This window comes from Schistocerca cancellata, chromosome 2 (assembly GCF_023864275.1).
Source record: "Schistocerca cancellata isolate TAMUIC-IGC-003103 chromosome 2, iqSchCanc2.1, whole genome shotgun sequence".
In the NCBI taxonomy this organism is placed as follows: Eukaryota; Metazoa; Arthropoda; class Insecta; order Orthoptera; family Acrididae; genus Schistocerca; species Schistocerca cancellata.
In genome coordinates, this window is record NC_064627.1 from 866,847,894 (window position 1) to 866,861,604 (window position 13,711).

Genomic DNA, 13,711 nt, shown 5'->3' on the forward strand with positions numbered 1-13,711 from the left:
ATCTGTTGTAAAATTAAGTGGTGTCCTGCCTACACCTAATAAAGCAAATTTTATTATCACGTGGGTGTTGATCAGTCTATATAACAGTTTCCCTAAATCGTTTGGAGAGAGCCTTTGCCAGTCCGAAACTTAGCTCCGTCTCTGATGACCTCGTCGTCGACGGGACGTTAAATCTCAGTTTCTTACTACTCCTTGCTTCCGAATGGTAACAAGAAACATCGCTTACGCGTGACCACTGTGCAGGGGAAGTGTCTAGTCGCAGCGCAAGGCGATGGCGGCGGACTCACTTGGGCAGCGTGACGTTCGGCGGGGTCTTGGGGAAGCAGCGCTGGCGCAGGATGCCCTGCCACAGCTGCACGCCCACGATGCCGAAGATGAAGAAGACGAAGAAGCACAGCAGCAGCACGTTCCCCAACATCGGCAGCGTGTCCAGCAGCAGCATCACCAGGATGCGCATGCCTGCCAACATCAGCACCACGTGACACGGCTGCAGGCTATGAACTCACTCACCGGTCCTATGTTTATAAATTAGTTAAACAAAAGTAATCTATAATCGTGAAAAAGGTAAATAACTTACAGCAATATTTGATACAGCACTGAATGCAATACATCTTCTAGATTTATTCCTGTCTAATACTGTCAGTTACTGACGTTCCCGCTAGGTGACGTGCGCGAATGAGTCATCCAATAGTCATCTGGAGTCGTATAATGGTGCAGAGCGTGCACAGAGTTATCTATTGTTTCAGGAATCTAAATCCGCTGCTGTAGTTCAGAGACAACTCAGGACTAAATATCGCAAGCTACCACCACAGAGGCAAGTTGTTTTAGTTTGTATAATCGTTTCACCGAACCTGATGTGTATCACACAGGACGCTGGGTCAGGGAAGGCCAATAGTCTCTGATGTAGCATTTGAACAAGCTTGGTGGTCATACATTCGTAGTCTGGGTAAATCAATGAGGCGTGCCAGCCTAGAACTGAATATGCTTAATGTTACAGAGTGGAAGGTATTACCGAAACACCTGTCATTCAAATCCTACGATTTGGAACTATTGCAACCTTTAAGAGAAAGTGACAAAGAAAAACGAGCTGAATTTTGTGTAGAAATGTATAACAAAATACGGACTGTAAATAAGTAATCTAACATGTATGGGACTCCCTTAAGGTAAATATTTTGTGTCGAAAGACGTCAAAGTTTACGGTTCAGCTGTAACTGGCATGTCGTACGTGGACAAATTGAACATTATCTAATGCCTCAATTACAACAGGATATAGACACAGAATTCATTTTCCAGTAAGGTGGTGCGCTACCACTTAATTGTCATGAAATTGTAGCGCATCTCCGTAGGAATGTGCCGACTTGGACTGGGCGTCGTGGAGCAATATTCTGGTCACCGCGAACACCTCATTTAACCCCAACGGACTTCTGTGTATGGGGCTACATTAAATATAAAATCTCTGTTCCTCCGCTTCCGGGAAACGTTGACGAACTGCGAAAACGATTAACACAATATTGGTATAATGGACGATCACCGTCGTTATTTGCAGTCTTGTGCACTATTTTCAGTGCAGTACACGTAAAAGGCTAATTGGGACAAGAAACAAAACACAATGACTCTATAATGAGTCGAATGACACCTTGGGTTCCTTCTACCAAAACAACCTCTTAAAGTTTTTACAGTGGCGTTCTGGTTCACCACATGTATGAGGCACAACTTTTCAAAACATATAATGTCACAGAAAGCAAAATTTTAAAGAAGTGGCGAAAAACATGTCACAAAAAATATTTTGTTTATTTCTTCGGACTTTAAACAAAATACTCAGCCAGAGTTGTTCATAAAAATGTATTTATTTTAATTTTTTTTTTACTTTCAAGATCTGAGGACTTTTGTGATGGACTAAATGTCGTTTCTTGTGTTCTATTGGACAATAAACCTTTTGATGTAAGCTAATGTGGACATAATGCATTTTGATTAGTTCAAATTAACACAGAATTGGTAAATACTCTGTATTTTTTTGAAAATTCACTTTTTCATACTCAATAAAGCACCTTAACACCAAAAGTAGAAACAAAAAAATGAGTTTGCTTCGTTTCCAATGACAGTTTTCACATTATATTTCCAAAAACACGCTCGTCTTCTAAGAATCACGAACAGTATCTTGTGCAATAAAGTCATTACATAGAAGGCTGATAATCTAGGTGAAAAACGTAAGTAGCAGTACCTCATTTTCTTTCCGATATTTCCCAAATCTGAGGTTTAATAGTTTTTCTCAAAAATGGTTCAAATGGCTCTGAGCACTATGCGACTTAACTTCTGAGGTCATCAGTCGCCTAGAACATAGAACTAATTAAACCTAACTAACCTAAGGACATCACACACATCCATCCCCGAGGCAGGATTCGAACCTGAGACCGTAGCGGTCGCACGGCTCCAGACTGTAGCGCCTAGAACGGCTCGTCCACACCGGCCGGCTGCACAAAGATTCTTTAATATTTAAAACCAATCCCAAATGGTCATTGTTGATAACTTTAAAGGCTGTCTTCAGTTTACCAGTCTTATATTGTAGCAAATGTAGCTTGTTGTTGTTGTTGTTGTTGTTATGGTCGTCAGTCCTGAGACTGGTTTGATGCAGCTCTCCATGCTACTCTATCCTGTGCAAGCTTCTTCATCCCCCAGTACTTACTGCAACCTACATCCTTCTGAATCTGCTTAGTGTATTCATCTCTTGGTCTCCCTCTACGATTTTTACCCTCCACGCTGCCCTCCAATGCTAAATTTGTGATCCCCTGATGCCTCAGAACGTTTCTTACAAACCGGTCCCTTCTTCTTGTCACGTTGTGCCACAAACACCTCTTCTCCTCAGTTCTATTCAATACCTCCTCATTACTTACGTGATCTACCCATCTAATTTTCAGCATTCTTCTGTAGCACCACATTTCGAAAGCTTCTATTCTCTTCTTGTCCAAACTATTTATCGTCCATGTTTCACTTCCATACATGGCTACACTCCATACAAATACTTTCAGAAACAACTTCCTGACACTTAAATCTATACTCGATGTTAACAAATTCCTCTTCTTCAAAAACACTTTCCTTGCCATTGCCAGTCTACATTTTATATCCTGTCTACTTCGACCATCATCAGTTATTTTGCTCCCCAAATAGCAAAACTCATTTACTACTTTGTCTCATTTCCTAATCTAATTCCCTCAGCATCACCCGATTTAATTCGACTACATTCCATTATCCTCGTTTTGCTTTTGTTGATGTTCATCTTATACCCTCATTTCACGACACGGTCCATTCCGTTCAACTGCTCTTCCAAGTCCTTTGCTGTCTCTGACAGAATTACAATGTCATCGGCGAAACTCTCAATTTTTTTTTCTTCTCCATGGATTTTAATACCTACTCCGAATATTTCTTTTGTTTCCTTTACTGCTTGCTCAATATACAGATTGAATAACATCGGGGAGAGGCTACACCCCTCGACTCTTATAACTGCCATCTGGTTTCTGTATAAATTGTAAATAGCCTTTCGCTCCCTGTATTTTACCCCTGCCACCTTCAGAATTTGTAAGAGAGTATTCCAGTCAACATCGTCAAAAGCTTTCTCTAAGTCCACAAATGATAGAAGCGTAGGTTTGCCTTTCCTTAATCTTTCTTCTAAGATAAGGCGTAAGGTCAGTATTGCCTCACGTGTTCCAACATTTCTATGGAATCCAAACTGATCTTCCCCGAGGTCGGCTTCTACCAGATTTTCCATTCGTCTGTAAAGAATTGACGTTAGTATTTTTCAGCTGTGACTTATTACACTGATAGTTCGGTAATTTTAATGTAGCTTAATACAACAAAATAAAATAAACAAACGGACTTAATTCATATTTATTCATTCATACCAGAAGACAAAATGGTATTTGTTGCATTTGCTACTTTTTACCTGCGATTTTTGAAGGTTTTAGAACGAATTTTGACGGGAGTTGATTATAGGAGTTCGTAGAGCGGGTCAAAAAATATATGATTTCATATCAAAAAATGGTTCAAATTCCTCTGAGCACTATGGGACTTAACATCTGTGGTCATCAATCCCCTAGAACTTAGAAGTACTTAAACTTAATTAACCTGAGGACATCACACACATCCATGCCCGAGGCAGGATTCGAACCTGCGACCGTAGCGGTCACGCGGTTCCAGAACTACAACCGCACGGCCACACCGGCCGGCGATTTCATATCAGACTCGAGTTTGACCACCAGTGTACGTCAAGTGTTTTGAAAAGTTGGCCTTTTGTATGTAGCTGAATTAATTATGCACATGAGAACATCTCTTGCAATATTTTCTTTGCCAATAGACTTAGTCAATAATTAACATCAGAGTTTATTGGTGATCAGACTGCTATATACCACGGCATGCAGAGGCTCCGCGCAGTACAGCGGTGTCATTTGGGTTGCCTGCATAGCAGGCGTTAAGCACCGAGATCAGGTGCGGCTGAAATCGTAGTGTGGTGTGGTCTACAAAGGGCGACACGTTTGCGCACTACTTTGTATCGCCTGTCGTTGGGCGGAAATAGAGCGTTGCTTGGTATCATTCTGCCCGCCTGGTATTTACATGGGCTACACAGCCCGACAAGGAAGTCAGCTGGAGAGTCATTCGGTGGGTCTACTTCTGGAGCCGACGCTCAGGTTTCTAGTTTACACGAGTGCCAGCAAACTGTCTGCAACCTGTCTTCAATGGTCACCGCTCATGCATTAGTTCGCCGCTTCACGACTGGATCCAGAATAATTTCTTGGAAGTGTCTACAAGTGGATTAGTACCTTGATTCAGAGTGATAATTGGCAAATTTTGTACCTGACGTAGGATATCTTTCAAACGGGAGTTAAATTTCGTATATTATTCATTCCGTAATGAATAGTGTGAACTTCGACACAGTGACTCAGTAGTTGTGTCAGTCGTAGGCGGCTTGGTAGAGCGGTTATTACCGCCTTTGCGCGTGTTATATGTTGTTGTACGCTGAGGCCTAGCAGATCCCCTTGTTAAAGCGCACAGGTAACCTATTTCAGTGAAATCAGCTATGGAACAAGTAGCTACATGGAAGATTTCCTAGTATGCGTTGACCACATACGGTGGATACATACAAGGAAAGGTATGCCATATTCAGTCGATGATATCTGCGAGCTAGCGTCGTTCACTACTGGAACTTTTCGTTCAGTTTGTGACCATCGTTCATTTAGACGAAGTAGCTCCATGAAATCTATGTAATACGATAATAATTTTACGTATCTATTAGCTGTTTGTAAGCTGCGGGTAAGTAGCGATTGCTCCCTAAGTATTGGTTAGATTGAAAAGTGTCCGCAACTCGTGGTCGTGCGGTAGCGCTCTCGCTTCCCACGCCCGGATTCCCAGGTTCAATTCCCGTCAGGGTCAGCGATTTTCTCTGCCTCTTGATGACTGGGTGTTGTGTGCTGTCCTTAGGTTAGTTAGGTTTAAGTAGTTCTAAGGTCTAGGGGACTGATGACCATAGATGATAAGTCCCATAGTGCTCAGAGCCATTTGAACAATTTTTTGAAAAGTGTTACATAAGCTATAAATAAGGCGAATCGTAACTGAAGAAAAATATTACTTAGCACAACAGCTAAAGAACAGTTTCCACTGTACTTATTATTCACAAAATGAACAACAAAGTTAACGTTTCAACGAACCACTGGAGAACTTCCAGATATGGACATGTTACATTTGCACAGATGCATCGCATGAGCCACTTAAGCTGCATGTTAAAATTACTGGTACTTCTATTATTATTATTTTCATTGTTATTTACTTCTGATATTTCTTTGTTCAATATTTTATTATTGTGATTTTCTTGTGATATTTACTACCTTACATTATCGATAGAGAAAATATACGTAGTTAAAATTAAGTAAAAAGTGAGGTCTAGTTTCATAGTTTTTCTTCACATGTGATGAACAATACATATACGTTCTCGAAGGTACCATTCATTCAGCATTCAGACCTGTATTAGACTGTGCACTAACATAGAATTACTAACGGAAATTACCTGTACCAAGTCCAAAACGCCGAGAATGGAATCGTTATAACCAGCAATAAAATGATCCCCCAAATACAGAACATGGAGTGTCAAAATGTTCCTGCAGTTTTTCACGTCGAAATAGTTGGAGGTATCTAAATAGCTCTAGAGTGAACTGAATTTAGGATTCTGATTCAGAAGTTGAGATTAGAATAAATGACTTCTAGATTAAACTGTGAAACTGAATTGAAGCAGATAATGACATTAATTAAAAGTATTTGAGTCCAAGTTCAGGTCAGCGGTTGTTACACAACCTGATAAAACTCCCATCCACTGCCCCAAAACGGTAGTTGGTTTTACGAAATATGTCGCACGTCTTTTGTTTTCAGTTAATTTGGACTCCCGTAAAGTATTGTAACTATCTCCTAGAATCGTGTTATGAAGTCAGTTCACGCACTGTCAAGGTTTTAAAAAGATGTAATACAATAAAACGAACATCATTTTCAAAGGTGTACCTTAAAAATCACAACGTGCCCAGTCTAGTATATGACAGACAAACTGTAAGCTTACTCGTCTGTGCCTACCTATGTCGTAAGAAGGAACCATATTAATCACGGAATGCTAAATGTAGATTCGATTACAAAAATAGTTAAGCAATAGCTGGAGATATCTAATAAATCTTTCGACATAATGTAAGCTCTATTTGAGTGAAGTATAGCTTGATATATGAAGTCACCGACATAAGCATGAAACAGTCAACCACATAAAAATTAAGCTTGTAATTTACCCTTTTTAGTATGGTAATGTTTAGGTTACTTGCAAAAAATATTGCCTAGCAGTGAGCAGGATGCTTGAAATGATTAATGACACTAGAAATAGAAAGACACAGGGATCAATGAAAATTAAAAAGGCAGTGGGATCAATGAAAATTAGAAAGGCACAGGGATCAATGAAAATACTGAACATGATCAAGAAGCTTTAGCCCGAAGACAACTAAATCTTATAAATATGTATTGGCTACAGAGTAACTTAGGCAAAGAAAATAATGAAACTATTACGAGGCCAATGATTACTGAACTTATATTGTTGAATGAGTGGTAAAACACAAAGGTCAGTGCTACTCATGGGAACATTTGCACATAAAAAAAGGGAGGGGGGGGGGGACCGTATGCACATTGCACCAGCACGATCACCAAAGATAACGTATGAGTCAAATTTGAGAAGGTTTTTTCAGAGATGTGAAGGATACAACTTTTGGACCACATATACGACACGAGAATCAGCGCAGTAATCCAACAGAAAAACTGTGTAGTAATTATGTTTTAAGAATAAGAACGAATAAAATAATGATACAACTAAAATAAAATAAGGTCATTGACGGTTCTTCTCCATCGATGCTATGTAAGGCAGACGAACAAAAGGTGGCAGATAGAGCAAGGACATTTGTTGCAATACTACAACACTGTTTACGTATTATCGAGTTTACCTTCACAAAAACAAACACGACTCCCATTTAAGCAGAAAATTCATTCCGAGCAAAAGCGGTTTGAACTGCATAATCGCTGAAGCTCTACAATAAATGTAACAGATACTGAAATTTTCTGAAGTCAATATAGTGAATGCTAGATCACAGAAGTTAGAAGGAAATCCTCATTCCTATTATATAAAATAATTGCATTACCGTTCCTGGTGTGTGGTATCATAAAAAGTACCTGGCACCAACCAAATCGTCTCATATCTGAAACTTAGTTTTTCACTGTTCGGGTATAATAAGAAGTAAACGAACTGTGATTAAAAAAAAAGATAAAAAGAGAGAGAAATAACTGACTATAGAAAATGCAATGCATTCCTGAATCCAGTGTAGTTAGAACAACTTGGCAATATGAAGCAGGATGATGTTGAAGATATGAGCGATCGTGGAATAGAGTCTGGAGACTAAAGAACTGGAAGACCTAAACATCGATCATGGTGGCTTCATCGCTAGAAGAAGAGATAGGCAATACATTAAAAATATCATTAAAATATTCACAGACTCTCTTACTGTTCGTTTATATGTTAGCACAACAGCAAGTGTAACAGCATCTTATGTTATTCACTTGAAGTTACTTCTACGATAAGTAGTGAATGCTGTTACTGTTGGACTGTTAAAATAAAAAGAGTTCTCTCAATCACAATCCTGTTCCCTACTGCCGTGATCAGAGTACTTGGAATCTTTAGCAGTGCGAAAGCAAGTGGTGCTGACTGTCACACTAACAACGATGAAAGAAATATAGACATGTTCCAACGGTCGAATCACACAAGCGATTTCCGGGATATGCGCATTCACGTCAAGAAATGATTTCGTCACGCTGTTCAGCCTCACGGTTCTGAATTTGTTTGCGACGCGGACGGGAACAAGAAGTGAAATGTAGTTCGTCGGCGGGACTGGCTCCCCATGGCTACTGGCGCCAGTTCGCTTCAATTTCCCGGCTGCATTATGCAGGCACGCTGCCGGCGCCTTGTTGCTCCCGCTGCCCCGGGAAATGGAATTCGTACGGCTCTTCCCACAGCCGAAACCCCGAAACTAGAGTCGGCATTTTCTCTCTTGTTCCGGAATAATACCTGCTGTGATCGTGGTACGAGCGAGAAACTGACCAACGCGGGTCACAGATGCCTTCCGGCAACAAGCCACTGTTCACGTATTCACAGGAGACAGTGCGTTCACACATATAGACAGGTAATTCCTTAATACCGATTCGAAACTCGAGACAGTGTTGTTGAAATAGTTGCACGCCACGTACAGCACTGAATAAATTAGAGTAACTCCAGGTGGGATGTGACAGCTGGTGACTCGAGAATAGGCCGGTCAGTGCAGTTCATATGTTCAAAGCCTTGCACAGGGATGCGTAGAAGTGTTCAGATCCAGTGAGATACACTGTCTGATAAAAAATACGCGGACAACTATTAATGGGTATTAATACGGAATTCGACCACTCTTTGTCTTTATGACGGCTTCAGCTGTGTTGGGGACTCTTTCAAAGAGGTGTCTGAATGTCTATGGAGGAATGTCGGGCTGCTGCTCCTCAAAACCTGAAACCAGAGAAGGTAGTGATGCTGGACACTGTGATCTGGAATGAAATCGACTTTCTAACTCTTTGCCAATGTGTTCCATTGGAAAGTTTTAAACATGGCTGCTTGGTTCTTTCACCATCGAACTTGAAAACGATGCCCGCCAATTAAACTTCCTTGACTTGATGCTTGCAATAGAAGATAATAAAATCGCATTGAATAGTTTTCTTAAATAAACATATACTGATCAGATCGTACCTGCGCCCTCTATTCATCCACAGTCTCATAAAAACGCTTACTTTCATTCTGCTATTCACCGAGCTACTTCCATTCCACTTTCGAAAGAAAAGTTCAACGACGAAATAAATTTACTCAGCACGGTAGCACATACATAGTAGATGACATCCTTAAAAAGAGTACTAAAAGAGTTACTACGCTCGGCACCTCTATCATTGAATCTAACCCCAAAAAAATTTCTCTATTCCTTTCGTGGTGCCCATCTCCTATCAGATCCAACGCCAACTGCAACGTTGCATTTTCTACCAATAATAACTTGAAAAAAATCTTCATTCTTAATTCAAAATGGATTTGTTCCCCTTTAGAAACTTCTGGCGTCTATAAGCTTGTCTGTGATACCTGCTCTTCTTACAACATAGGACAAACAGAACGTTCCTTTACAACCTGATATAAAGAACACCTTTTAAGAAAAAATGGCACTAGCCCCCAAAATTCGTCTTTTGCTGACCATCTTCTAATTACAGGTCATGCGCCTGAAGCTGTTTGCGATATCAACATTTTGCACACCGAGAAGAAAGACGTAAATTAGACATTGTGGAAGAATTAGAGATTTTTAAACATCTTTCTCGAAGTGATAGTCTCATTCTCAATGAACGGCTGCAGCTGCGTAACAAAAATTTCCTTAACGATATAAAGCCGTTACTTGACATTTAATTTCGGGTCTCCTTGTGTAGTGTGCCGAAATGTTTTTTTCCTTCTAACTTAACTCATAATTTTTCGTTTATTCAATGGTTTATTAGCTGTATTTCATGTTATATCGCTTTCTACAAGCTGGGTAATTCAACCCTTCCTGTATTTTCTATAACGACGTTTTTATGCTTCAAACTGTACTGCTAAGCTCTGATGCAGACAAAATATTACTTTATCTGTCACTGTTATGCAAAATATTACTTTTTATATTATGTACTGAAGAATATTCATTACAATTTTTGTATGTCTGCAATTGAATGTTAAATAGCCGAGTTGTACCTGCAGCTACTAGATGGCACTATCGATGCAATGTCATGTTCACCTGCCCGCACTTGTTAACGAGAGCGCCTCAGTATGTTGCAAGCTGTGGCTGTACAGATACGAGCAGTCCATAGTGGCTTGCTTTGACGCATTCCTTTTTATGTATTTTGTGACTAAAGCTCTTCTGGCCAGTTAATTACTTTGTATGTGACATGTAAGTACTCCCTCTGTCTTTTATTGTTAGTCAGTACTTACACTTTTTATATAAAAATGTCTTTACCTATAAATTTGTAAAATGTTATAGGCCATTTTAATTGCTATAATTCTGACGAAGGCACTCTTAGAAGTGATGAAACCTGGTCAATAAGACTAAAAATAAGTGTTCCATTGGGTTCAGTTAGGACCGTGGCTAGGCCAATCCGTTTCCAAATCCGTTGTTGTCCAAAAACAATTGCTTTACTTATAGTGCTTTATGACATGGTCATACTGGTACAGTCACCATCACTGAACTGTTGTTCTACTGTGCACAGTACACAACGCTATAAAATGTGTTATGCGTTTAATGTTTTTGTAAGTCCAGAAAGGGAACCACACTTTAATCAATAAAAACTCACTCATACCGTAACACACCACTTCTTCCTCACTTCCCTGTTGATACGAGACGTGATGGTGCCACACAACGTTTTTCACAAAAATGTCCTGTAACTAATATTAAATCGGAATTAAAAAGACTAATCACATCAGAACAATTAAGCCCAACCAGCTAATGAGATGTATATCAGCACCTGTGACTGCCAGTAGTTAATCAATGTATTTTACATTCTTATACTCTATTTGAGTCAGTAACATAAAGGCCACTTTAGAAACATTAAATTGAATTTTAACCGAGTAGGTGTGGTTAGATCATGCAGGCCAACAAGAGAGTCGCACCCCCAGAAGGGCCCAGCCGTGAGCCGCAAAGGTCAACACCAGCTCTACTATGAGGGGGTGCCGCATGGTGTCCATCATTGGAGCGACAGTAGCCCCCTCTGCAGGGCCACCAGCGTGTAGAAGGAAGAGAAACGGCGTTTTCAGCAGGTTCCGGAAAGATGCTTTTGTGACCAAAACGTAGAAAACACGACTTTCTTCAAAATACACTTCCTCCAGGAATGAGAATCGACAGTCAAGTCTCCTTTGTAAGCGTGAAATACTGCTAACCATTGGCACTACAAAAGCCAAATGTTTAACACAATGTAAGAACTGCTAGGACTGCCCTAACGTAAATAAGAAAAAGCTAGAAAAAGAAACACAGCTGCTCCGTCGAGGACCCACCTCACATCCTAAAGAAAAAGACAGATTTTTGTGTGTTAGAAGGGAATTGAACTTCAGTGCGTACGTGAGATTTGAGAAATTTAACTATAGGGTGATTAGTTTTATTCTAAGATGAGGTGCGTTAAAGTTCAACGATGGTGTTAGTGATTTGAAGGTCGATGGCAGAATGTCATGACTTTACACAAATGCAGGATCGATCGGTACCTCTGGGATTTGCACTGGGATGACAGAGGCTACCACGAGTGGGGTGGTTGTAGGAATCTGGAACATTCTATAATAATTAGTACTGGAATACTTAAGTAAATAACTTATACTTAACTTTGACGCCGCAGCGGCCGAGTGATTCTAGGCGTTTCAGTCTGGAACCGCACGACCTCTACGGTCGCAGGTTCGAATCCTGCCTCAGACATGGATATGAGTGGTGTCCTTAGGTTAGTTAGGTTTACGTAGTTCTAAGTTTTAGGGGACTGATGACCTCAGGTGTTAAGCCCCATAGTGCTCAGAGCCATTTGAACCATTACCTTTTTCCTGCTACTGCACTCCAGCAACATAACTAATAACAACTATCTTTCTTGAATACAAATGACTCATTAACAAACATTAACTGGATTATAAAACAAGCAAGATAACATAATTCTGGTATTACGTGCGTAATACATGCGCGAACTAGAGGCTGCGAACCTAGCGCGCTGAAGGCTATTCTAATCTGACTTCGCTCACGACCTGTAGCTGACTCGGCCGGTGAGATCTGCCAGTCTCTGTTCGTGCCATACGGCGGCGCTGCAGTCCAGAGAGGTAGCAAGTGCTGGACCGCTACCGATTATCGCAACCTGTAGCATGGTGTCTAACGTTGTCACCGCAGTTAGAATATGTCAAAACTTACCAAATTGAGAGCTAGACGTTTACAAAGAATGAGCCTTCAAAGAATTTAGAAACAGAAGACATTAGTTCAGAAATGGAGCGGCAAAGGGAAATATTCAAGACGTAGATAATAGCGAGCTGTGGGAAACAGCAACGCAAACCGAGAATAACATGGGGAACAAGCAGGATCACGTGCATGTTAATGACGAAGTATGCAAAGTAGAATTTAGCAGAGATGACCAGAGTTATACGTAGGGGAAATTCAAAAACAAGAGGTCACAGGGATGCAGCTCAGAGTGATGCCACTTCTGAGCCCACACCTCAACCTCTTATAGAATTTGAAATACAGAACCTGCAGAGCTTTATAATTGCACTTTTCAAAGAAAAAGACGAAAACGGGAAAGCACGATTTAAGAGACAGTAACACCGAAAAATACCTTCCACACCATCCAAAAATACTGCCATTTAATATCCGTTGACAACTTGTACTGATTCTGAATCTGTAAGCTGTTTTACAGAAACTATATTTAGTAATTAATCGATGTTATAGTGTATTTATTTCTGGCCGTATATAATTGATTGTATTTATAATGAAACTATTATAAATTGCTGGGTAATACCCAAGGAAACTTTATTTAATGTATCGATAGCAACGACGTAATGGCAGTAACTGTGCCGTTGTTGTCTTTGCATATGGAGACTCTCTGTTGCGTTCCGAGCAGAGAGGAGGCAGAGCAGCTTGAGTAAAGAAAGTGCGAAAGTGTTCGTTGGGGGGTCCCGCCGACGCGGCGTGCACTATGCTTGCGCCAGTGCAGACGCGCCTCATTCGTTAATCCGCGAGTATTGGGAGCACGGTTGCAGTGGGAAGGCCGAGGAAGCTGAAATTCTAAGTATTGCCTGTCCCGTAATTATCCGTGGCTCTGAAGACTACTTGGGGTTCTCAAACAGCAGCAGCAGCGACAACTGCAGCTCAGAAATGTCGTTGGCTACATTCTTCGTCGTCTGCACAGCTACAACATCGAACGATTATCAACTGACAGATACAGGAATGTAGAGGCTTTACACAGTTACATTTCTTTCATAAAGTATGACTAACTTGAATAATAGCTTGCAGTAGTTAAAACTTGTAGGATACCTGTGTTGTTGTTGTCCTCAGACATTATTACATGGCAGGGTCCTTTTCCTTTCCATCTAATCACTGAGTGTTGTAAGCATATGAAA

The 13,711-nt window shown here is 40.5% G+C and overlaps 1 protein-coding gene across 1 annotated transcript in view; it reads right to left on the reverse strand.

Moving 5' to 3' along the window:
• Positions 1-283: 283 nt before the first annotated feature.
• The window catches only part of LOC126159449 (voltage-dependent T-type calcium channel subunit alpha-1G-like), a 184,552-nt gene continuing 171,124 nt past the window's right edge, over positions 284-13,711 (reverse strand). Inside the window, exon 4 of the mRNA XM_049916551.1 lies at positions 284-459. Coding sequence (XP_049772508.1) covers positions 284-459 — 176 coding nt within the window. The remainder of the gene's footprint in view (positions 460-13,711) is intronic.